We start from the raw sequence: 24,990 nt of genomic DNA, 5'->3' as shown, positions 1-24,990 counted from the left end.
ATGTCTCTGCTGCTTTGATTTTGACTGTCTTTTATCATGTCACTTGCCAACATCCCGACTTTGTTAAAGTGTGATAATAAATAATTAGAGTGTTTAATTAGCCATGGTGTTTATGTGTGCATGCATGCGTTGGTGTTAGAGTTGTTCCCCAAATTTCTACTTATCGAACAGAGAGTGCAGAATAAGGAACTCACCTGGCCCAGGTGAGCTGACAGGAGCTCCTTGGCTGAATAAATGACGGATTGAACGATGGTCTTTGTGACTGTCATGGCTCCCTGATGTTTGTTGAACTTGCAGAGACGAACTCTTTTGAAATACTTATAAATCAGTGTCATATTTTCTCATAAAATGGTCCATAACTCAGACTGACAGTTAAAGCAATCACAAAGATACTAGTCACAGGGTACATGTTTTGCAGGGACTGCTTGGTCTTTGGTCGAAGTTTAATCCTAAACTTATTTCGCCCCCTACCGGCGAGAAGGCTCGTCCTGTTATGCCGCGTATTCACCGCCTCCCCGGCAGGTGGCGCTGTAAGCCTGCATTCCTCTGTAGTGCTTCCGCCACCGCAGAGATCAGAGAGCAACCGGCCGGTGCTTGGTCAAAATACAAACAATGGGCAAGAAGCACAAGAAGCACAAGTCCGAAAAACACGGATGCGAAGGTACTTCATTTGCAGATAGCCCAAGCACTTATCCATTTTAACTATTTACAGATTTTAATACAAAGGCTTGAATCTCCCGGTTCGCGCTTGATAGCTGTGTTAGCACAGAATTAGCCATCTGATTAGTTAGCCAGTTTACTGCTAAACAATCTACAGGACCAATTTAACTGTATATTTTCATCTTGTTTCTGTCCGTGTTCATACAACTCGGTCTGAAAATGGTTTAAGAATACAACACAACGTTAGCTGTAGCGTCTCTAAAACGCCTTCTGTGTAAGCTAACTGGCTGTTAGCGGCTATTGTTTCTAGGTCCTGTCACTTATCATTGGAGTTAGCTACTGTTAGCTCTGTAACGGCCCCTGTTGATTTGGTGTGTGCAGAGTACGGAGAGAGACCGCTGAAGCTGGTGTTAAAAGTGTCTGGAAAAGAGGTGACGGCGGGAAGCTCGAGTCTGGACACATTTTACGACGAGCAGCCGGCGGACTACGACAAACCCAAAGACAAGAAGAAGAAAAAGAAGAAGGATAAAGAGAGGAGCTTTGGGTCTCCAGAGGATGACAGAGGAAAGAAGAAGGTAACGCCACTGAACATCCTGTCTGCAGGATGGGATAGTCAAGGGTGTTTGGTCTCTTGCAATGAGTAGTTGTAATGTTTGTTTTGTAATGTTAGATGACAAAAAAGAAGAAAGGACAAGATGCTGATGGAGATGATGACCGAGAGCAAAGCAGAACTCCCATCCGCTCAGAGCTGGATAAACTGGAAGGTAGTCTCAGATCTCAGCCTCTCTGGAGTCTTTGTACCAAGACTGTTCTTTATCTTTTTTTTTTTTTTAAATACCCTTTTTACTTGCAGAGAAAGAACAGACTCCGCTGCAAGAAGCTTTGAACCAGCTCATCAGGCAGCTTCAAAGGTGCAGAATTGATCAATTATTAATATAAGAAAAGAGCATTGTTGGTCATTGTAGTATTAACTGACACCACCCTCTCTGTCTCTCTTTCTCCATTCGTCAGTTGTTCATGTGGTGTTACTGTATTCCTGGCTCTGTGACTAAATACTGCATGTCTGTATTTTGTTTGCAGGAAAGACCCCAGTGCGTTCTTCTCATTTCCGGTGACAGACCTCATTGCTCCTGGCTACTCCTCAATTATCAAGCGTCCTATGGACTTCAGTACAATGAAGGACAGAGTAAAGAAAGACTGCTACCAATCATTGGATGAACTCAAGGTACGTGTCTGCACTGCACACAAAGGTCTTAGTACGCTGTAGGTATGAAGTTTATGACTTACACTAGAGTGATACATTCACTGAAAATGTTTTCATTTGCAATTGCTGTTTTTTGTCCTGTTGTCAAGCGTTTGACGTGCTATTTGTTTTTGATGCAGGTGGATTTCAGGATTATGTGTGAAAATGCCATGATTTACAACAAACCTGAGACAATCTACCATAAAGCTGCTCGGAAACTGTTACACTCTGGGATGAAGATCTTGAGCCAGGTATTTAAGAAATTGCACCGCTGTAGAGGTTTGTGCTGTTGTTCAGACATTTTTCATTTATTCCCAGTAGGTCATTCACGAAGGGATTTTAGATAACTAGTTTTTTAAATATCCTGTGATCAGTGTATGGCGATAGAGTCTTCACACCACATTTAGTGTCTTTTAAAATCAAGCGAGTGAAATGTCTTCAAGTTAAGGAGACCCTTCAACAATAATAATATACGTTGTTTCTTTAAAACAAGATTGAGTGTGTTTGTGTAAAACTCCCCATCGTCTAACACAGAATCTAATGCGTCACTAGATGTCATTATTTAATCTTTGCTCTTAAAGTGAAGCAGTGTTGTTTTTGCTTTAAACTTCGTATGGAGCTCTGGAACAAAACTACATCCTCTTGCTTTTGCAATGATGCAGCAGATGGGGGCAGCAGATACCCTCAGACTGTTCCCAAAATAATTACACCATCAGTACAACCAACAGGTTTATCAGGCAGGTTTTCTTTTTCTGATTATTCACCTTCCTTTCCTGATACCAACTGAAAAAATAAATCACTTGTTATTGTCTTTTCTGTAGGAGAGGCTGGAAAGTTTGAAACAGAGCATAGAGTTTATGTCTGGCCTCGACCCTTCTGCCAAACAACCAGGGAAGTCTGAGGAACAAGGGAGCACCAGCGTGGACCAGAACAAAGAGGGACCAACAGCCGCAGACACGAGCGAGAGCTCCCAGGCACCTAGCACACCCAGGTCCTTTAACCTGCTGACTTTACACATGTAACACCTGTTTCTTAAGCATAACTGCTCTGAAACAATGAGGGTCCAGATTACAACATGAGGACTGAAATAATGATCATGGCTTAGCCCTCAGTACATAAACATTATTCTAACATCTGCTGAAGATTTGTGAGATCTCAGAGATCTCTTAAAGACATGCCACTTTGTCCCCAGTCTTGAACTAAAGAGGATATGATTTTTAAAAACAAAACGGTTTGTCTAACTACAGTTACCAGCTTTCTTGCCACTTTCTCAGATCTTAAAAAAATCTAATAAAATAGCAAAGTAAAATGTGGAATTGTCGTTGACATGTCAGCACATGAAGCGCTGAGATATCTAATCAGCCAGCATGTTGACTGAAACGGTTTTCTTCGGACACTAAAGTAAATCCGTTTTCCACTGTGAAGCTGGAGGCTGAGAATGCGAGGAATGCCTCGCAGCATGCTGGGTCTTGTTTTCTCTCATGGCTGTGCATCTTCGAAATCAGCGTGTTGTTTCCCAGTGATGTAACAGGACATGACACTTAAATTCACGTTAGTTATGACTCACTGTCAGAGGAACAGCCTAAGAAACACCTTCACTGTGCTGATTGTCCTTCAGCTGCTTGCTACTTATTTATCTTTCAAAAGAAGACTGAGTGTATGAAATCTTGACGGTGCTTATTGACGTCAGTAAAATGCTAACAGGTAGATTATCTGAGGAATGAAAGGCAAACATGGGTTTTTCATGAAGAGTTCATGCAGATTTAATCCCTGCAGCATTTCGTCGCTGGGCGTACGCTTTTAATTCTTGCCACAAAGAGGAAAAAAAATCTTTTCATTCATGGTCAAAGTGTCTCATCCGCCATCTTTCAATTTGTGCTTCATGTGCAGACAGGACAAGGACTCCAAGGACGAAGCAGCAAAGGCAGAGAAAGAGCTGGAGGAAATCCGCAAGGTCATCGAGGAGTCTGGAGGAAAGCTGTCCAACAGAGTGCTGCAGTGTGATGTGAGACAGCAGGGCGAAAGATTTTTTTCTTTTAGGTTATATAGACATTCACTAATAAAAGTATGAATCTTTCAAAATGGTGGCATAAAAAGAAAGTAGCTAATTGTAAGACCTTCAGATTATTATTTTCGACCATTCTGCCTCTTAAAACGAGGCTTCTCTGTGGTCGTGTTGGTCGATCACTGATGGTTATTTGTCTAATATTCCTTGTGTCCATCCTCATGTTCAACCACAACACAGTCAGTTATTTATTTTTTCATCTGTTTCCTGCCATTAAGCACCGGTCAAAATGTATTTGTTGTGTAGTTGGAGTTTGCGAGGCGGAAGTCTGATGGCTCCACCACTTTGGCCATCCTCAACCCAGCAGATCCATCAGCAGGAGGTTCGTACAGGTCTCTAATAAAGCTCTAGAACTTAAATGTAATTTAATGAAAGGTTTTTTTTTTTCACCATCGGTAAGTAAAACATTTTTTGATGGTGCTTATTGAGAGACTTTAAATTTATTAAATATTCGCGTTTCCTGTTCCAGATGCTGGTTACTGTCCTGTGAAACTGGGCATGATGTCCACCCGGCTGCAGAGTGGTGTGAACACCTTGCAGGGCTTCAGGGAGGACAAGAGGAACAGGATTACTCCAGGTACTCTACTGTGATGACTTGATGTGTTAAGAGACCTAACATCAGATCTCTCAGTGTACACCAGCAATAACGACCCGACTTGTACGTAAAACATTTTCCGCAGTGTCCTACATGAACTACGGGCCGTTCACCTCCTACGCACCCACCTACGACTCCAGCTTCGCTAACGTCAGCAAGGAGGATTCTGACCTTATCTACTCTTTCTATGGAGAGGAGTCCAGTCTGCAGGGTTCAGACAGGTATGTACACTATGACCGCGAACGCACTCGAGCTCGGTGGCATTTAGAGAAAACGTCACTTGAGGCATTCCTGGCTGATTACTTTCCAGATGTTTCTCTTTTTCACTGAGTTTCCTCAGTCTGGAGCAGGTCAGCAGGGCACACACTGTACCTGTACCTGTGGAGATCCAGACTGTTCCACACTGAATAAATAAATAAATAATTCTGAAATAATCACATGAATGAACCAGTCATTTGTGACGCAGTATGAGAAATGTCTAAAAATCAACTGAACTGTGGTTTCATTGTCAGTTTCATAATAATAATATTCATAATAATTCATAATAAAAGTGTTTTTTATTGTGAATTATAAGGGCAGGGACAGCACCTCAGTGTGAAAAATACATGAAAAATTAAATTATGAAATAAAAAGGGCATAATGGTGAACTGAGTTTTTCAGTTATTTCACAAATGCTGGTTCATTTTTACATGTTACACAATTTATTAACATATTTATTTCATGTCTTTTTTTATTTAATATAAATAAACATTTAACATTAATAACATTTATTTTTAAAATAAACGTTTGGGGATCCTAAATGTCACCACCAAGAATTTTATTGATTACTTTTAAGGCTTTGCATGGTCTGTGCTAAAGATTAAAGATTGAAGGTGACTGGATGTTACTGCGTTTTGTAAAGAGAATAAATACTTATTGTGCCTTTTTGTGTGTGAAGATGTCAGCTAACATCTCTTGAGAGACACGCTGCTGTTTGTGTTTTCAGCTTTAGACTGTTGTGAAAGAACAGTGTTGAATCACTGTGACAGGAACTGTTTGGTCGTTGTCTCTTGTGTCATCTGTTCAGTCCTTAACTTCTCTTCACAGTAAAGAACAACGGCCCTTTGTTTCTCACAGATGTACGAAAATGTGTAATTATTGTCAGGAGCATATGTCTCTGTCTTAGAGTGTGTAGGAGTTTCAGCAAGTGTCAGCAGTGTCGATATTGACTTCCCGTTATTCACAGCCAACAAAGTCATTCTGATTTTTACCCTGTTGCTTCTTTGTAAACAGTCACTGTAAGTGTGTGTGTGTGTGTGTGTGTGTGTGTGTGTGTGTGTGTGTGTGTGTGTGTGTGTGTGTGTGTGTGTGTGTGTGTTTGGCAGCCTGTCAGAGTTTGTGGCCAAATCAGATGAGTACATATACAAACTGGCAGACAATCTTCTGGATGCAGTGACGAACGGAGAGCATTCAAAGACCCTGAAGGAGACGGAGCCAGTAAGCAGTTTCTGCGATATCTCCACTGATCCATGTTCACGGCTGAGTTTAAAAGCACTAGATGAAAAAAAAAGTCTCAATGTACTGGTTTAGTTTTACTGAATGTTTTATTTTCTCTCATTTCTGCCTCCACAACAGATGGAGCAGCCAGCAAATACACAAGAGGACAGCGAATGCAGTGAGGTAAGAGATTTTACTAATCTGGAGATGAATCACACATATTAAAAAACAAAAACCTGTCGTGTCCCCAGTGATAAACAGCTTCTGTACATTGTCTTCCTCCACCGTTCAGTGCAAGTGGAAATGGACAGCGAGTTTGTGCTGTGTAACACAAAACCGGAGCCATTCACCCTCATCAGCGTTTGATGTGATGTTTGGATGAGCGGCTCCCTCTGTGCCGTCATTGGTTGCAACGCACGTGTTCTTCATAGTTCATTTCATTTTGTGGGTATAGATGGCCCCTGCAGATGGTTGCCGCATCAACCAGCTGTGTCAACATAGCAGGGGCCTTGCTTTTAGCTTTGATCCATCCAGGCATGGAAAGAACATTTCCCTTCCAAACACAGCGGTGCTACACGCTAAAGGTCCGTTGCTGGAGAATTTGGAGAGGCCCGTGTTTTCTTTCAGTGCCCGCTGGCTGCGCGGCTGAATCGCTCCTCAGAGCAGCGGAGGAAACCGAAGCACAGGCCCCTCCATCAGGCACACAGCGACCCTCTGTCCTGGCTGTTTGCTGTTCTTGGCTGCTTTCCAGTTTATTCTCATCCGCTGCTCGGGTGTTGAAGCTTTGTTTTTTGTTTTTTTGGAGCAAAGTAGCAGTGAGACTAAAGAGGCTTCAAAGGGCCTGGATGTTCCTGTGAAGCGTCAGCTGTCTAGTGAGAAATGCATTTTTCTAACCTGACTAAAGACGTTGTTTCCTCTCCGTCTCTCGTAGGTGGCTGAACCCGAAGCATCCAGCTGGAGCAGGCTCGAGTCCCTGCGCGCCGCTGCAGGCCTGCAGATGGCTGACGAGCTCTCTGGAGGTAAAACTTTTCTGACTCACGTAGTTCGTGTTAGATTCAGGGATGAAAAAAACAATTATTTCCAGTTCACGTATCAATGCTTTGGTTGTCAATCACCTTCGTGTGTGTAGCACAGTATTCCCTCTTTTTGTCTCCACATCTTCCATTCCTTGTTGAGGGTCAGAGCATTACATCTTCCAATCAACGGCACAAAACCAAAATTTACAGATCTAAAACAGAGAAAAAAGAGCATATTCTCACTTTAAAGAAGCTAAAACGGAGAAAGTTTCTTTACTGACGACAGTTAAAGAACACTTCCCTTAAATTATGAAATAATTGGCAATTAAATAATTACTTACCCACATCTGCTCAGCCCTGACGGCTTTATCTCTGTCTCAGAGGAGTGTGGAGTAAAGAAATTACACTCTAAGGGCTGTTGCCATTGAAGCAATTCAAAACAAACAACAAAAATAAAAAGCAGCCCCCTTCCACAGCAGCTAGACTGAGGCTCAGGCTGTAACTGAAAGACTGAAGTGTCCATATCAGGATTTATAAAGAACGGATCCATTGTGTTTAATTTGTGTAACCAAAGACAAGAGGGGTTAACACAAGGTAAGTGGAGGAACCCAGAGGAAGCATTAACTGTGTGTGTGTTTTCTGTGTCTCCCCCACCTCCCCTGTCTGTCACAGGGGCCCTGCTCTTCCAGCAGAAACTGGATGAGACTACAAAGCTGCTGCGCAACTTGCAGGAAGCACAGAAGGAGCGTCTGAGCGCCAAACAGCCTCCTAACATGATCTGCTTGCTGGCCCCGACTGCCAAGGAGCTGGAGCTGGGTAAGAGCCTCTCAGTGCAGGACCCCCTTTGTTCCTCCCCTGAAGCCTCTAACCCTCCAGCTGTGGACCTCTAACAGCACCCCCTTTACCTCTTTAGCGTCCACCCGACACAGATGTGATTTGTCCTTCAGCCTCAGACAAGAATTCACAGTGTTTTGTCCTTTCCTCTCTCAAACTCACACGCTTTGGTAAATATGTAGCTAGCTAGCAAGGTTAGCCTAGCTTAGCACAAAGACTGGAAAACGGTGAACAGCTAGCTCTGTCCCTGTCCAGAGCTAACAAAATCACCCTGTAAACCTCACCAATGAACGTGTTTGATCACGTTTGTTTAATCAGTGCAAAGACGTTTTTAACCCCCATAAAGCCATCGCCTGTCACTTTACACCTCGGTTATGTATTCTGTAAACAGATACAACATGTTAACTAGAGGGCTTTAGAGACTAACTGTTTCAGAGTTTATGTGAAAAAAGCTGACAGGTTGCTAGCTCAGGCTATATGTACGAGTGGTATTAACCTTCTCATCTAACTTTCAGCAAAAAATAAAAACAAATGCATTAACCGAAATGTCGACCTGCTCCTTTAACAGGACGCAGAACTTGACGTGGGAAAATGTTCTGGCTTACAACATATATAACACAAAGTTTTATATAATTTCTCTTTGCCTTGATGATGTTCTTTATCCTGTCTTTACAGCTGAGAAGGTGACGGGGAACCTGGCCGACCTGACCTCCCAAGTGGCCCCGTGTGATGTCAGCAGCATCTACGGCATCAGGAAGGCCATGGGCATCGCCGCACCTCCAGAACCACCTGAGCCCTTCATAGACCTCACCACAGGTAAAAACACCTGATGATGGTCACCTCTGCCTGCATATAACCTGTTGGGCACAGGCCTCAGCCTTAACTTATATTATACTTTTCAATGTTTTCAGTGCAGGAGATGGCTGAACCAATGGAGACCTTGCCCACTTGTCAAGATGCGGTTCCGGTTGTCACTGTAAAATGAAATTTCAGCTACTCTCCTTCAGTTGAATAACTTAAGTTTTGTACAAAGAGGTGCTTTTTGTGACATTTGTATGCATTTCAATCAATAAACCACTTTTTTTTAAATGTAGAAACCTTGGCTCCTGAGAAATATTGCATGGCAAAGCACGGCCTTAGGAAAACATTTATTATATTGTATAACTGTACAAAATCCAATGTCACATTTGTTCACATAAAGGCCAATATGTTATCATCATGTAACCACAGTTACAGACAAGGTGATGGTCTCAAAAGGTAAGGCCACGAGACAAATCAAGTTTTCAGAGGCACACACAGCGATCCAGATCAGGCGATCATCTGAGCTAGAGCCAGGGAAACGCTCACAGCAGACAGGTTGTGGGATCACACAGACTAAGGACACTGAAGAGAGCGTCACAGGTTTCCCGCGTTGCAGCATATATGCAGACAGGCAGCAAAAGACACTGAAAATCGGATTTCTTATCTGAGCAAGAATAAACACTAAAAACAAATGGCGCACATAGAGCACATGGATTTGTTTACCTCCTGAAACGCAGCAGGTATCTCGTCATATATGTTACTCAGGCCAAACAGGTCACATAAACCTAAATTTATGGGGAAATGAAAGGTGCTCAGGATACAGTAACCTCGGGAGTTGCAGCTTGGCCAGAAAGGAAAACTTACTACTATTTCTTATGTGAATATGTCTTGCAGAAAGGAAAAAGAAAGAGTTTTTGATATCTTTATCTACCGTATAGCCTGTTTCTGACATTGAAACAGCTCCGTCTAACCACCTCACATATGTTGTGCTCATTACACAGTAACAGAACACTGTGTCCGTCCCTTCTCCAACAGGAAAACCAGATGGGTTTCACATTATGATCCAAACAGAATCCATTGTTTTGTTTTTAAAGGACCAAAGAGGTCTTCAAAAAATTAAGCAACTGTATTTGGCTTCGTACAATATACTTTTTTTTTTTCTTTCACAAACAACATCTAAGTTAAAGACAACAACAAAAAAAGACAACACACCAGTGATCAGTACAAAAGTCGCTGATCACTGGATGTAAATGTGTTTGTGAATAGAAAAAGACAGTGATTGTACATACTGACCGTCTCCCGACCATGACTGCCACGTCCCAGGGCAGAGAGTGTTCAATGTCACATCCACCACACAGCACGGCGGCAGTTCCTTTAAATCTCTAATACGCCTCAGTATTTTCGTTCAGCAACATCACAGGAACACAGCTGTATTACAGTTGGGTTACAGGTCTCAACACCTGTGGCGTGCAGGACTTTGTAAACTCTTTGACTTGTGTGTATGAGTCTGTCTCCAGTTCTGTTGACCGTGGCAGCCTGGCCTCAGCTCAGCCCCATACCTTGCTGCTTGCTCATGTCGGTGCACACAAAGAAGGTTTTTAGCTCCCCTTTGCCCTTAACGTTGATAAATCCTCGACACTCGCACGAGTAGCCCAGCTTCTGCAGTACTTTGGACGTTTCCTCTGTTACCTAGAAGTGGACACAAAACAAGTAAAGCATAACTGCAGCTAAGAAAAGTCCAATTTAAACAGCAAATGTATATGTTTTTTTTTTTTTTTTTGCATGTTGTTAAATAGTTACAGACTTTGCAATTTCATCATAAAACTCCCAAATAACACCTGACTTTTCTTAATGCATACATGTCCCAGTTTACACCTTCATTATGACAGCGCTGCACCGTAGCTGTGGTAGTGGCAATTCAAGCAGTTTCTCAAGATAAAGCATGAATTACTCTGAACCCACAAGTCAATGTGACACACAGCAATAAAATAAATGCAGTAGAAGACGAGAAGCAAATAAAATGTTGATCTCATGAGAAGTTCTCATGACTGGCTGAGGATGGGGATTGTTTTTCCTGTCACAGTTAATCTGTATAAAGAAAATCAAATCTGGGCCAGAGTCAGAAATTGGATCTTTGCAAATCCAGCCACAATTGTGTAGAGATTTGCAATACAAAGCTCAGGAGCTGTGACTATGTGAGAAGCCATTTGACCTTTAAGAACACCAAATGAAATGCTGCCGTTTGCCTTCGTGGGACTGTGCTGAATGTACCTGGATCTTTCCGAGCTCCCCGGTGCTCTCCATTCTGCTGGCTACATTGACCGTGTTGCCCCAAATGTCATACTGAGGTTTCCTTGCCCCGATCACTCCAGCTATCACCGGGCCATGATTAATGCCTGTGGAAAAAAAATGGCCAAAGGCACATGATCCAAAATTAAATTCTGTATCTTACGGTAAACACTGTAATGTACGGTACATGTGCAGAATTTACAGAGCAATGCAACATGCAGAGGTAAAACAGGAGGAAAAATAACGTTTGAGATGGCAAATGAGATTCATCCATCTCCAGATCTGAGGCTGCACACTCGCTCAGAGGGCAGAGAGCTGGAGATGTTCCATGAAAAGGTAAAATGTTAGTCAGACTGAAAAACATAATGAAAAACATTTTCATTCATTACTACAATGCTGCTGGTTTGCATTTTCATTTTTGTCAAGGACATTATCCAGTAAAAGAAATGTTGTGTTTTATGGAAGGCACACTGAAATAGTGCCTCATTGGGGAAAAAAGGTTTGGACAACTTTTTTTTTTTTTTTTGGTTACCTGTTTTTGACCAAATAGAATAAAAAAATGTCTAATAATAAAAAGTAAAGAGAAACAAAAAGAAAACACAATTTTGCTAAATCTCCCAACATCAAAGAGTCCACTCAGAGTCACTGGTTAAAGAAAAGGTCAAACCCTTTAATTGCTTTTTATTAAACATATATTTCAAGAGTAGACATTTTTGTATTTTGTTTCAAAGCTACAAGGTGTTCAGACACAGCTGCTGGTAGGGACAGCAGTCTGTTAAAGAAGGTTTGCACCACTCAGCCTGACATTTCAGTGTTTATGTCTTATGTAAGTTTTTATCTCTAAAGAAATGTAAATGTTTTAACCAAAACTTTTTACCCAAGACGTCTGCTCAGAATCAGCTGTCTGGGAATAACTGCATCAGTACTGCAGACACAACAGACAGAGGTTTCTCTCAAACGGTCTCTGTCTCTTGGTTTGAGTGTAGCATTTACTTTCTATATTATTTGATGTACTGAAGTTCACCACAGTAATTTCTCCTCAGCATTAAGAGCGACCACAAAGCAGACACTATAAACCTCAGTAAAAGGTTACAGCACATTAGCTTATAACGCTGGGTTCACTCTGATAAGATGGCTGAACCTTCAGTGCAGACCTGCGACTGTAACAGACTAATAATGGAGCGTTAGTGAATGCTGCTTCTCTCATTCCAAGAACGCCGCATTAATGCCAATCATGCAGAGCGTAACCAAGGAAACCTGTTGGGTTATTGTGTCCGCCCTAACGGAGCTGGATGCAGCGCAGCGCGGTATTCAGTCAATGAAAGGTTTATGGCAGAGCTGCCAAGCAGCTGATGCACACTCACCCACACGAAGCCTGAAGTTATTGAAGGAATGTCTGTTGATGCCATCCAACTTGCCAATCAGAGCGATGGCAAACTCCACCATGTTCCCTATCTGGGCCTGCTGCCTTTCTCTGTCCTGAAAGACACACACACACAATCACACACGTTAGTAAGGTCAAAGCGTGTGTTGCTGGTTTCCTAAGAAACCCCAAACAGAGGCGATCTGACCCCGGTCTGACCCGGGTCTGAGGCAGTAGCTAACTCCACCTGATTGTTCTCCTGACCAGGCGTCCCACTAAGCCCAGCAGCAGCCATGTAAGTGCTGCCAATTGTCTTGATCTTCTCCACGCCGCTGAACTTCGGCTTGGACAGAAGCTGTAGGGTTAGAGGAAAGCAAAATGAGCCATGTGTGTATTCCTGATGGCATTTACAGTGTAGGGATCGAGCTAGATAATAACACTGTAACGTTTCGGCATGATGTTAACCATGTCAGGGTCCACATGGTTAACATTCAGAGCTACAGGTAATAGACTGAGAAGTACATGGTGAAAAATTTAAAATAAAGGATGAGGATGAAAGCGAGGGTTTTCCCTCTTTGTCTTCCAGACCTCGTCAAAGTCGGCGATGATCTCGTTGAGCAACCTCAGGCATTCCAGGCCCTCCTTGTTGATATCACACTCTGTGTAAAATTCTTTGAAATCCGGCACCGAGGCGAACATCACGCACACGCAGTCATAGGACTTGTAGTAGAGGTCCTGTAGGGAAAAACCCACATTACAAAATGAACAGTTCATAGTTTTATCAAAGAGGAGAATGGGACTGTTCGGCTTTAAGTTTTAGGAAGTTAAGGGATATTTTCTGACACACCTCCCGTAACTAGTCACAGTTTTGGGCTGAATTCTCAAAATGATAATGGTCAAGGAATCTGATTACAAATTATAAAAATTAAACTCAGTTGAATTTTTTCATTGAACAGTTGTTGCTCCACTGACCTAAAGTCCTCTCAGAGGTTAGTGAAAGTTCATCTCTGAGGTTACACAACATTTTGAAAACACCCAAACATCACGGGAGATGCTAGATTCAAAAGATGACAAAAACATCTTCCTCTTTTGTCAATGTAAAACTGAAGTGTTTCTTCCTGAAATTCACATAAATCATGGTTACAATATTGCTGGAAGAGAAACAGGCTGGGCGGCATCTCACCTCGTTCTTTTTATTCTCCCCGACGAACAGCGATGCCACGTGGGCCGGCAGCACGTTCTCCAGCAGCAGGCGGTTCAGGTTCTCCCTGGTCTCGACCTCGTCCTGCTCTGTGCGGTTCTTGTACTTTAGCAGGAAGTCCTGGCGGAAGCAGGACTCGTTCTAGGAGACAGAAACACAGCGAAGTTAGAGCAGACAATGAAGAAAACCATAACTATTTCTAATCTTTTCACATGCTTTCAGTTTGTCTGATTGTACAGTGAGGAATAGAAAAAGGCAAAGAAATGATACAAGGAGTAAGAGGCACAGAGCGTCATTACCTGTTGTGAGATGATGAGCATAGTAACCAGGAACAGCGTGATGTATATGCAGCTCATCACCTGGGGGTGTTTCACCAGCCCTATCCACCTCAGGATGGATTCATCGTCGCTGCTGTAGAACAAATGAGAACATTTATGCCTGGAATTCACTTTGAATTATATATTGCAGACATGATTATTCACAGTAAATGGGAATTAATGGCTGTAATGTCTCTCTAAGGTACAGGAGCTTTGACCACTGACATCCCCAATGTTCCAGTTGTTTATTGTTCCACCAATTAATTATTATATTACTTAACTGCTCGGACTGAGTTGAGTTATATAATTCTAATCTGTTTCATTCAGTTGTTTGTTTGTTTGCAATACGCAATCTACTGAAAGCTTGTGTTCTTGTGCCAAAGAGGCAAAGTCAGAGAAAGGTTTCAAGAGGAGCAGCAGAAAACAACACAAAAAAAAAAAACAAAAAACGACTAGACAGCCAACAGGATCTTCTCTTCATACTGAATCCCACCTGCTGAAGTTCCAGCTGTTATTGGTCTGAGCATAGAGGACATTTCCGTAGGCCATAAAGAGCTCCCTCTTGGTGCTGAAGATGATGATGTAGTATGCCGTGGAGGCCACGGTGAGGAAGAGCACTTTGAGCTCAAAGCTCACCCGGAGGAAGACTCCACACGCAATGAGGGACAGGATACAGCAGTATACAGAGTACTGAGGGACAGGGAGAGGCAAGAGCGCAATTAGTCTGGGACAAAATACCAGAAGTGACTTTCCACAGATAGAACAACTGTCAGTGGAGTATCAGAGGATGTCCTAAAGACACATGAGCACATTCGGGAGGAATTCAGGTCTATGTCAAAGGGGACTGATTAATGCACAGACAGGAAAAGCACCCAGAGTGCTTGCATGCTGTTATATGCCATACAAATGCAACTCCTAAATTGTGCCCAGCACCTGGATTTGTGATTGTGTTATATGTTTTAGCTCTTGAATTTCAGCCCTGAAAAGCCCAGAAACTCTCAAGTAATAGTGGTGTGCCACTATTACCACCCTCCTCTCATTATGCTTTCTCTGGTACTCCATTAAATACATAGCAGGCCTATTTGCAAATATTATTTAATCCAGTCCAATATCTGTCTATGGTTAACAAACCCATCACTCACAGGCAAGTAGAAGAGGACTTCCTCTAAACTCTTCGCATAGGAATGATTTGTGTGACACAGGTTGGTCATATCTTCTGTCACTGGTGTGTGGACGAAGCACTGCAGGGGGACAAAAAAAGATTTGACTGACAACCACTGGACCGAGCCGCTTTGAAGTTTGGCATGACGGCTATGAAGTGTAGCACAGCTAGAAATAGCAGAGTATATAATGACCCTCTCTTAGCACTCAACATTGTGCGACTGTAGTCTCACCAGGTTGAACACTGCCAAGATAATGATGACCGTGGTAGTGATGGTGGCCAGAGGGAGGCGCATGCATGGCCGCTTTACCACCGCCTCCGACACAGCTGGCAGCCACTGGCACCTTGACAGCTTCTCTGGAAACAGGCGCTGCAGAGGATAAAGAGAAGCAGAAGGAGAAAGATGGAGTCAAGCAGGTACGAGGATCATGTGACACTTACACAGACATCCATCTCTAGACATCATGTGTGGGTGATTCAGTGCTGGCTATTTACAGGGAAGGAATCTGTCTCAGAGGAGAAAGCATTGCACTGTCAAGGACTGAATGTCAGGCGTCGCCCGTCACGTCAGAGAGTTAGCTATAGAACGCTGCAACACTGTGAATGCAGGGGATAACTTCCATGACATGTTTCTGTCCACAAACTGGCTAATTCTGGCTCAGTGAAACACATGTGCAGACACCACGCACGCACCCTTTTCACCCTTTCACCTTTTATTTACCAAGCCTATTGTAACTGTACTCATATTGTAACATGTCTGTTACATTTCTGACCTATGAATCTCTTATGGGTTGATCATTTTTTTTGTTGTTCTCAAGCTTCACTTCAGAAACCCCTGATGTTGCCTTACATTATTTCAATTATTTCAAAAAATGTTTGTGTTTCTCTGTCAATGTAAAACTACAATCAGGGTTCGTTGCTTTGTTTTGAAGCTTCTGACCGTATCATACAGTCTTCTATGTATTTCTTTTTTTTTTCTGCATTACTTGTTGGATAATACAGCCCAAATAACAGGGTGCAAGCCTGAGAAAGGCGAGGGACAGATGTTGAGTTTCCTGAAGGCTTGCTGTATTTTATGCCATTAATCTTGTGTGGCCTTCACACCACAGGAAAATAATCTATAAAGAATTTCAATTTCAATTTTCCCTTCTAATGCTCAAAGAAAGGAAATTAATTGAATGACACTTCACAGTAAAACCCTTGTGAGTCATACGCATAACATCATACAGGTCAGGGCCAGGCCAGCATTATTATACGACTTTAACATGTGCTGCTGGACAAATGACAACTCTTTCACACTGACGCCTGACCAGCGTCCAGCATGGCTTGAGAGGTTCCTGTGAGGAAGTATGAAAGGGTTGTTGTGACTGTGAGGCTTTTTTTTTTTTTTTCTCCACTTTCTACAAACCATTAACAAAACATTAACCAGGACAAACTGCCTGAAAAGATCTTAGACTTGGACTGAATCACCTAAATATCTAAATGTTGAATGTAGGACTTAACACACTGACCTGTAAGTGACCTGCGAAACAGATGGCCAGGGTCAGCAGCAGCACACACACCAACACTGCAAATGACATCCCCAACATCTGTCGACTGAGGGAGATAAAAAACCAGAGTATGTCAAAGAATCGGTCTCCACCAGCTTTTCCTTTTCCCCATCAGTACACCTATAATCTTCATAGTGTGATTTAGAAACAATAGACAGCTTGTGACAAATGATGTCTGCCTCATCTCAGAACTCAGGGACAAAGAAAAATCCAAAACCGCCTCGTCGTCCCAGTTGTACTGCAAGATAATAACTGTCAACAACCTCATGATAGATTCTTAAATAACACGAGAAAATTCATACTCACTCCTTGGTAACAAACATCTGAACCGAAAAGATGCAGAGGAAGATGAAGGTGGCACAGCCAACGTAGTGTTTGAACATCGGCAAATCCAGGGCTCGGTACTTAGAGAAAGAAACACAGGAGACACCTGAACCTCTGCTTGAATGGAAATTTATGACAAAAATTCAAAGTCCAGATGATAAGTATTTGGACAGTTACACATTTTTGCTCTTTGGTTTCTGCGCTTCGTCACATTCAATTTGAATTAAAATAATGGATACTACGTTAAAGCGCCACGTCTCAGCTTTCATTTGAGTAGGTCTGTGTGTGAGATATAGCCCTTAGTGTCCAAATACTTGCAGTCAGGACTGTAAATGCTATTTGCAGCTTTGTGTCAAACTTACCTGTTTTTCCAGATCTTTCTTTGGAAACCACAAAGCTAAACTGCCACTCTCTTCAGACTTAGACCACTGTCTGAGGGAGTGGAAGGTAGGAAGGAAGGATGGAGATACAAATAAGGAAAGGAAAGAAGGAGTAAAGAGAACAAGAAAAAGAATAGATAACGGATCTGACTTTTACACTGTGTCATAAGTTAAACATTTGGATGGAGCTATATCACAGGGTATAAATAGCTGCTGCGCTGCTCTCTGTGGGTTCACACTCGACAATCACTTGACACATTAACATGACTTGAAAAAAAAGTCTGAATTTTCAGCTGCATTCTGCTGCACTTGTGATGATGTTAGTCAATAAACAAGTGGTGACTGGTGCTAGAAGATCATGGTGAATATTATTGAACTGAATATTGAAAAAGAAAACTACAATTTCATGGCAGTATACTCTCCTACTATATACCACAAATACAAACAGAGCATTATGAAGAATAATCAAATACCATGCTAGTAAAAACACAGTTAACATTTTACAAAGAAAAAAAATCAGGGGTGACTGACACGGACCTAATTAATGGCAGTACTGTCTTGATATTGAACAAGGTATTTGCAACGATATGGTTATAAGACTAACAGCATACAATATCACAGCAGTATGGTTCATAGTTGTTGTGGATACAGTTCAGTGTGGACTAAACTGGACCAGACCTACTGAACAAACAAGCAACAAACCAACATTTCCATCCCTAAAACCATAAAAAGTTAAGATTTTGGCCAAATTTGACTTGATATCATTCACTTAATCTTGAGAAGTGATTCCCAGTGTGATTCACTGAAGATTGAAAGTTCAGTTATTTTTTTTCATTCAATCTGGTTTACATTATTTTATGAAATATACTACATGAATACAGCCTGATTTGATTTATTGTAAAAATGGACCTACTTGCTGCTCAGCTCATCTATGGTGGTGGTCATCTCATTGTGCAGCTCCTCGTCAAACTTACTCTTCTGGGATTTGTTCCTGCAGCGGAAAGCACACAGACAATTAGGAAGAGGCAGACGGACAGACGCTGAGACACGCGTGCTGACTGGAACAGACGCTGGAAAACCAGATCAGGCCATGCAGGTTACTCAGGTCCAGTTTAGCTGTGCTTGGAGGCAACCTGGTTAATGCCATTCTGAGCATTAGTGGGAAAAGATTGTGCCTGTGAGAGAGTAATGTAGAGGGAGTGTGTGCCGGATGCAGAATGCTGTGTGTTAGAAGATCTCTGTGGGATTCAGCGGGAGTGTTTCTGTCGTGCTTCTGCTTGGAAACCCCCCTACTTTATCAGGAAGGAAACACTCACCACAGATGCACAGACCCAGATACACCCAAGCCCCAGTCAGTGATCAGTGTTAATAGGAGCATGTCAGTCCACTAACAGAGGTTACAAGGTTTCTGATGGCATTTGAGATCACACGTTGCCCTGTTACAAGGAGACAGCAGTGAGAAACGGTGAGAAAAGAACATTATTACACCGTTGCTCTGGTTAGTGTTGGGACAGCAAGGTTCTCCGCTAAGGCAGTAGTTCTCACCCCGGGGGACGGGACACCACATACAATCGTTTTGTGGTGTGGGGGAGTCACAGAAGGGTTACAATGGAAGATGCAAATTATACTTGTTATATTGAAATTTAGTGTGATGCCCTATCCCTTATTTAATTACTGCCAGAAACGAGTCATTTTAGCCTTCTACTCTACTCCCACAAAAATTAATCAATTCAACAACATTAAAATAATTCCTTTTAGGAAACTGCACAAAGCACACTGATTTTTAGGTACTTATGTACAAGTTAATAAAATGAGAAAAATCACCATATTTTGAACAAGCAGCTATCAGTAAGCCTCTGTTCTTTTTGTTTGAGGGGGTCACAAACCAAAAAGGCTGAGAACTACTGCACTGAGGGACCTTGCGGGCCACGAAGGCCCCACTCACTTATAGCTGCTGAACGGAGGTGTGGGCAAGGAGAACGGTTCCTCTAGAGATTCATCAAAGCTGCCAGGGCCCAACAGTAAGACACAAATACAAATTCATCGTAAAGGAAAACACAGGGCCAATGATCAAATGAATGTGGTAATCCATCTAATACAGTTCATAACAGCTAGATACAAGCTCACGAGCGGGTGTAGCACACTCACAACTGTTACTTTAAACCACAGAAAAAACCTTCTCTCTGTGTTGTCATCAAGCTCGAGTGGGTGCACCTTATTTCACTGTCACTTCAGCTTCAGATATGTTGAACAGCTGCTGCCTCTGCTACAGTGGACTGTGAATACATGAATGAAATGAACCATTTCTCAGATCAAACAAACCTCCATTCTCCCAGGGTGGGATACTTGGGCTTTTAGGCACACACTTATCTTTTCTAATCACATTATTCCAGCCCACACTGTTTGTGTAGGTGAGTCCTGCCCACTAATCTGCAGCTACACTTTAAATATTTGTCCGTAGCTTACTGCTTGTGCCAGACGGGCAAAAGGGAATCAACCATTATAAGCTATAACCGTAATCAATTTGTCTGTGCATTATTTGAAGCTAATGGAAGGGATCGTCACAGACCTTAGCACTCCCACCACTCTGCTGAAATGGCTGCCAATGCAGCACCATACTAATACTGGGTAGTTACTGCTTTTGCTCTCCAACAGTTCTTCATGACCTGGATTCCACAGGATTGTTGGAAACTTTGTGATTCTGCTCCATGTTGACATGACTGCATCCAATAATTTCTGCAGATTTGTCAGCTGCATGTTGATGCTGCCAATCTCCTGCTCTACCACATCCCAAAGGTGATCTACTAGATCCAGATCTGGAGTCTGGGGAGGCCACTGAAGTTCACTGAACTCACTGCCACGTTCATGAAACCAGTTTGAGATGACTTTTGCTTGGTGGCCATAAAGGGATGAATATGGTCAGCAACAATACACCGATAGGATGTAGCTTTGCGACCATGACTCATTGGTATTACTGGGCCCAAAGTGAGTCAGGAAAAAATTCCTCGCTCCATTACACCACCACCAGCCTGTGAACTGTTGACACAAGGCAGGTTGGGTCCATGGATTCATGCTGTTGACACCAAATCCAATGTCATCAGACCAGGCTACGCTTTTCAACTGTCCATCAGGTTCCACAAAGGAGTGGAACCTGATGTGGTCGTCTCCTGTTGTATCCCATCTGCCTTAAGGTTAGACGTGTTGTTCATTCTTAAAGGCTTTTCTGCTCACCACAGAGGTAAAGAGTGGTTATCTCAGTTTCCGTAGTCTTTCTGTTCCAGGAGATCAGCAGTTTCAGGCAATCACACCACGGTCAACGTCACTGAGATCATAATTTTTTTCCCCATTCTGAGGTTTGCTGTGAAGCTGAGGTTTGTTGTGTGATGTTGTGTTGTCTGAACCTCCTGATCAGTATCTGCATGATTTTATACACTACACTGCACATGATTGGCTGTTTGGATAATTGTATCAATAAGCCGGTTTACAATAAGCTGGCTCCTAATGAAAGTGCTGTGTGAGTGTATGACACTGATTTATATATTGTCATCATCACAGAGGCTGTGAGCCTTAAATCTCACAAACATGGAGTTTAAGGACCAAACAATCACCACTAAGAACAGTGTTTTTACTAACAGTAATTTTTCCATTTCCCTTCTATAGTCCCTTGTCTTTACATATAGCAGCTCAGAGATGGTTTATTACATACACATCCACATAATGCATAAAAGAGAAACCAAACAACCAGCCTGGATCTTTACTTTAGACAAGACCATAAACTGTGTATTTCATGAATAAAATGTGGATCCACAAAAAGTGTAAGGAAGGAAAATCTTGTGTAACAAGTTGTCAAACAGGACAGTATTTTTTAACTCCCATGAAACACACACACTGTATACATTATGATGATCTGTGTGACTAGATGAACATTGACAGTAATGTAATGACTGCAAGAAAAATAATGAAATATCCCTCTAAATGGTTTGATACTTGATACACTGTATTGCACAATATTTTTAATAAAATGCAATGAAAGACGACCAGTTCAAATTATTTGAACAGATGGATAAATCTTGGCAGAGCAAGATGGTGGGAGACACTCCTGCTAAAGCAATGACCATCAAGATGGTACTGAGCAACAGGGTTGTTACACAGGACGACTTCCAGGGAGTATAAATGTGTATAAATGCTCAGTCTTGTTACCCGTGCCAAGTTTCACATGCACTCTGTTTCAGTTTAATATGCCTTAAAAATAAAGATTAAAAAAGTCACTAAATGGTGGATTTAACATGTGAACTCATTGTATAGGTACCATAACAACTGAGAATGGTCTTACCTCTCAGTGACCTTGGAGCTGGGGGCTGTTCGCAGGGGAATGTCCTGGAAAAGACAGTTGGTACAAGTGTAAGTATTTTCAATGTATTAAGGTATGTAAAATTAGCCCAACCTTTACCAGCTGCAACATTTAAGTGTTACTTATACATCAATGTATCAATGTTTATAATCCAGTTATATAAACATACATCATCCTGAAATTAGTCATTCTGCACAAGGACTACTTTTACTTTTGGTTCATTAAGCACATTTTGTCACTAATACTTTTGTATTTCTACTCAAGCAAAATTGAGGACTTTACCAGTGTTTCTACACAGTTGTACTGGTATTTTACATTTACATATTTTACACGTAATGAATTTTGCGATGATTAATTAGCAAAAATAGACCTACTATGTTGCCTTTTAATGAAACAATAAATACACTATTTGCTCACCTTGAGGCGCGACTTGCCATTGACAATGGTGTCTGGGGTGAAACCCTCTCGGTTCTGGAGGTGGGCAAAAGGTTTGACGGCCCCCCATGATTCCAGGTAACGGGTCATACGCACGGATGCCCGCATCTTCAGACCATCATTCACACGAGGTTTAGGCACGGTACGGGAGTTCAGTGATGGGTCCTTAGACTTAAGACACACAAAGACAAATTATGTTGCATTTACAGTACATTGTAAGCATTCAGCTGAAGCTCTAAGGTGCACAAATGAGAATGAGTATGTTTCTGTGGGACCCAGGCAAACTGCCATCCAACTCTGAAGGACCGTTTAGAGTTGATATGGACATGGGCCACCTGAACTTGACTGCAGTTGCACAATGCACAGAATTTTGCCAGTTAACATTAAACAGGCTATTTCTACATGAATTAGGTAACAAACTACAAAACACCTAGCATTACAAAAGAACAAATGCTATATGGAAAGATTTATTTTGAACCCAAAAACTTAGAAATCAGGGAAAAAATTAGAGATTGGCTCATAGGTCTCACAGTTCAGCTCCAAAGAAAACAATAGCAATCAGTCTGGTGGGACAAGCATTTACACAATTATGGTATTGTTTTAGAAAGTAGTATTGATAGTGTAGTTTTTAGAAATATCAACCATGATTTATAGCATTTGGACCACAGCACAAAAAACACACTACAGTTTTCTCTTTCTGTCGCAATGTGCATTTTCAAGGAAGCTGGACAGAGAACTCACCCGTGGATCAATGACCAGGTAGGTTTGGACATTGAGCTCTTTTAGGTAGGGGTCCCTGATGTGGCCGTTCCCGTCTTCTACTTCATAAGCCTTGTTCAGGTGTTTCAGAGTCGCCTCTGTGATGTGGACACGTCTTACCCAGCAAAGAGCAAGAGAAACAATGAAATACATGGCTTGGCATATGTAAGACATTTATTATTACTCACTTAATCAACTTGCTTAATCAGGTCACAGACCAACATGGCAAAGCTACAAAATGATTATTACTTAATGTTACTGTATTTAAATGACAATTTTACATTCACTGACTGGTCTCTTTAAAGAGTTTGAAATTTAATATATATGTATCACTTGTATGTAGTCATGTCAATATATTTATTTATTATTAATATTTTATAACATTTACAATAAAAGAGCTTAGCTGTGTATTTTTAAAACCTGGGTGATATAACAGCTAAAAATAAAAATAATGTTGATACAGCATCACATGATGTTCAGTTGGTCCCTTGCAAAACTATGCAGGCAAAAACAAAATTCAAGAAAACTTGTGACACGGTCACAATAGAAATTAACTGTCAAGTAGTATTTTCTGTTATTTTTTAAGTTAGCCATGGCTAATTAGATTTCCAATGCTAAAACTAAACAAATCAGAAGAACCTATGAAATAACTTATGAAATAACAGCTTGTCATCAGCCATTTAGTATGGAATGACACGTGTTAACAGTAAGGCTGAATGAACCTCAGACAACTTGTGTAAGGCAGTGTGACTATTTAACACATAAATGTGTATAGAAGCTTATGAAATTCATGACACAAAAGTAAGCCTGTACCACCTACCCTGGAAGGCCTCCCGACTCCATGTGATTGGCCAGAGTGACGTCATGTGACCACACATCAAACTGCCATTTGCGAAGACCAATAACACCGCAGAGCACGTTGCCCGAATGCACGCCCACTCTCATGTTGATATCCACTCCTGTGGCCTCGCGTACCTGCCTGAAGGAGTTTTACAGCAATCTTATAGCTCTTTGTTGCTGAAGGTTATAATATATTATAATAATTATAGTCCTTCAAGGCACATTAACAGTCCGGACAACAATACAGTTTGTTCTCCTGTCCTTTCTATATATGTCTACATGAAGCCCTGTTTGTCTGTCTCCCTCCACTTTCCTGTTGTTATAATACATTCTTAAAAATGGCAAGTCATAGATATTACTGTGCAAGATTTTTTTTTTAACTAACCCAAACTGTTTCCCTAAACTAGAAACATGACTGACAATGACTCACCCCACAGTCCACTTCTACAAAATAATATACCAAAGTTCTGAGAGATTCCACAAATCAGTTTTAACACATTGTATTCACATAATTCATAAGTTGACAGTGATGGTTGGCACAAACTCACTTGATGGCTTCACACATGTCGAGACCCATCTTGACACAGTTCTTGGCGTGTTTAGGCAGAGAGACCGGCAGCCCTGACACACAGTAGTAGCAGTCACCAAGGATCTTGATTCTCATGCATTCATTTTCCTATAAGGAATAAGAATGAAGAGAGGAGAAACCTAAAATGTGGGTGACTAGTTAAACAGGATATGAGTCTACACAAGCCAACACATGGGAGCCGCCCAATATAACCACAGTCTTGCACACTATTGACACTATTGTTGTTATCTGTAATAGCAACAAAACGAAATTCTTAGGAACCCACCTTGGCAATTTGGTCAAATTTTCCAAACAGTTCATTAAGCATGATGACCAGCTCCTTGGGAGAACAGTCACTGGCCAACCGGGTGAAGCCGACAATGTCAGCATACAGAATACTGAGAGAAAGAAATGTCACAATCAAAGTTTAACACACAAACAGAAATGTCTGCTCTGACCTGTAAAAATACCCAGTAAGTAAAGTCTGCATCATTTAACATTAACTGTAACTACTTTTACATTTCGCAACAGCAAAATGAAATGTGGGAACTTATTTTAACTGTAGAAAGCAGAAAAACTACAGTAACTGCAGCATCCTTCAAAGTCCACAAAGGTGGACCTTACAGTAGAGCTGCAGGCCCGGCTGGCTCCTCACAGGGATCAAAAGAGAACTTTCACATTTGTTTTCAACACGATGGACAGCTGGTAAGCTGTAAGCAACTTCTGTCATTAGTCCAGGCTCCAGGTCATGCTTTGGTGAG

At 41.7% G+C, this 24,990-nt stretch overlaps 2 protein-coding genes across 5 annotated transcripts in view; one reads left to right on the top strand and one right to left on the bottom strand.

The window, feature by feature from the left end:
* Positions 1 to 557: 557 nt before the first annotated feature.
* On the top strand, positions 558 to 8,980 carry brd7 (bromodomain containing 7). Its single transcript, XM_041039989.1, has 17 exons — positions 558 to 661; positions 1,042 to 1,235; positions 1,331 to 1,424; positions 1,514 to 1,571; positions 1,741 to 1,885; positions 2,044 to 2,154; positions 2,725 to 2,894; positions 3,794 to 3,908; positions 4,215 to 4,290; positions 4,438 to 4,545; positions 4,649 to 4,784; positions 5,928 to 6,039; positions 6,178 to 6,222; positions 6,971 to 7,058; positions 7,728 to 7,871; positions 8,565 to 8,705; positions 8,801 to 8,980. The coding sequence occupies exons 1-17, from the start codon at positions 613 to 615 to the stop codon at positions 8,872 to 8,874; spliced, it is 1,860 nt and encodes a 619-aa protein (XP_040895923.1). The 5' UTR covers positions 558 to 612; the 3' UTR covers positions 8,875 to 8,980.
* An 826-nt stretch (positions 8,981 to 9,806) lies between these two features.
* The window catches only part of adcy7 (adenylate cyclase 7), a 53,040-nt gene continuing 37,856 nt past the window's right edge, over positions 9,807 to 24,990 (bottom strand). For 3 of the 4 annotated variants that reach the window (XM_041039945.1, XM_041039936.1, XM_041039954.1), the window contains 21 exons: positions 24,516 to 24,627; positions 24,210 to 24,337; positions 23,642 to 23,800; positions 22,804 to 22,936; positions 22,045 to 22,233; positions 21,610 to 21,653; positions 19,222 to 19,281; positions 18,190 to 18,267; positions 17,259 to 17,328; positions 16,879 to 16,976; positions 16,534 to 16,618; positions 15,255 to 15,392; positions 15,003 to 15,101; positions 14,354 to 14,550; positions 13,843 to 13,954; positions 13,526 to 13,684; positions 12,931 to 13,077; positions 12,590 to 12,697; positions 12,344 to 12,458; positions 10,962 to 11,086; positions 9,807 to 10,379 (listed from right to left, as the gene is read on the bottom strand). In XM_041039945.1, the coding sequence (XP_040895879.1) occupies positions 10,233 to 10,379; positions 10,962 to 11,086; positions 12,344 to 12,458; positions 12,590 to 12,697; positions 12,931 to 13,077; positions 13,526 to 13,684; positions 13,843 to 13,954; positions 14,354 to 14,550; positions 15,003 to 15,101; positions 15,255 to 15,392; positions 16,534 to 16,618; positions 16,879 to 16,976; positions 17,259 to 17,328; positions 18,190 to 18,267; positions 19,222 to 19,281; positions 21,610 to 21,653; positions 22,045 to 22,233; positions 22,804 to 22,936; positions 23,642 to 23,800; positions 24,210 to 24,337; positions 24,516 to 24,627 (2,503 nt within the window). In that variant the 3' untranslated portion in view covers positions 9,807 to 10,232. The remainder of the gene's footprint in view (positions 10,380 to 10,961; positions 11,087 to 12,343; positions 12,459 to 12,589; positions 12,698 to 12,930; positions 13,078 to 13,525; positions 13,685 to 13,842; positions 13,955 to 14,353; positions 14,551 to 15,002; positions 15,102 to 15,254; positions 15,393 to 16,533; positions 16,619 to 16,878; positions 16,977 to 17,258; positions 17,329 to 18,189; positions 18,268 to 19,221; positions 19,282 to 21,609; positions 21,654 to 22,044; positions 22,234 to 22,803; positions 22,937 to 23,641; positions 23,801 to 24,209; positions 24,338 to 24,515; positions 24,628 to 24,990) is intronic. The other variant, XM_041039963.1, reaches the window with a different exon arrangement.

Source organism: Toxotes jaculatrix, chromosome 1, assembly GCF_017976425.1.
Source record: "Toxotes jaculatrix isolate fToxJac2 chromosome 1, fToxJac2.pri, whole genome shotgun sequence".
Classification (NCBI taxonomy): domain Eukaryota; kingdom Metazoa; phylum Chordata; class Actinopteri; family Toxotidae; genus Toxotes; species Toxotes jaculatrix.
Note: the sequence above shows the minus strand (reverse complement) of the source record. Positions and strands in the feature narration are given on the sequence as shown.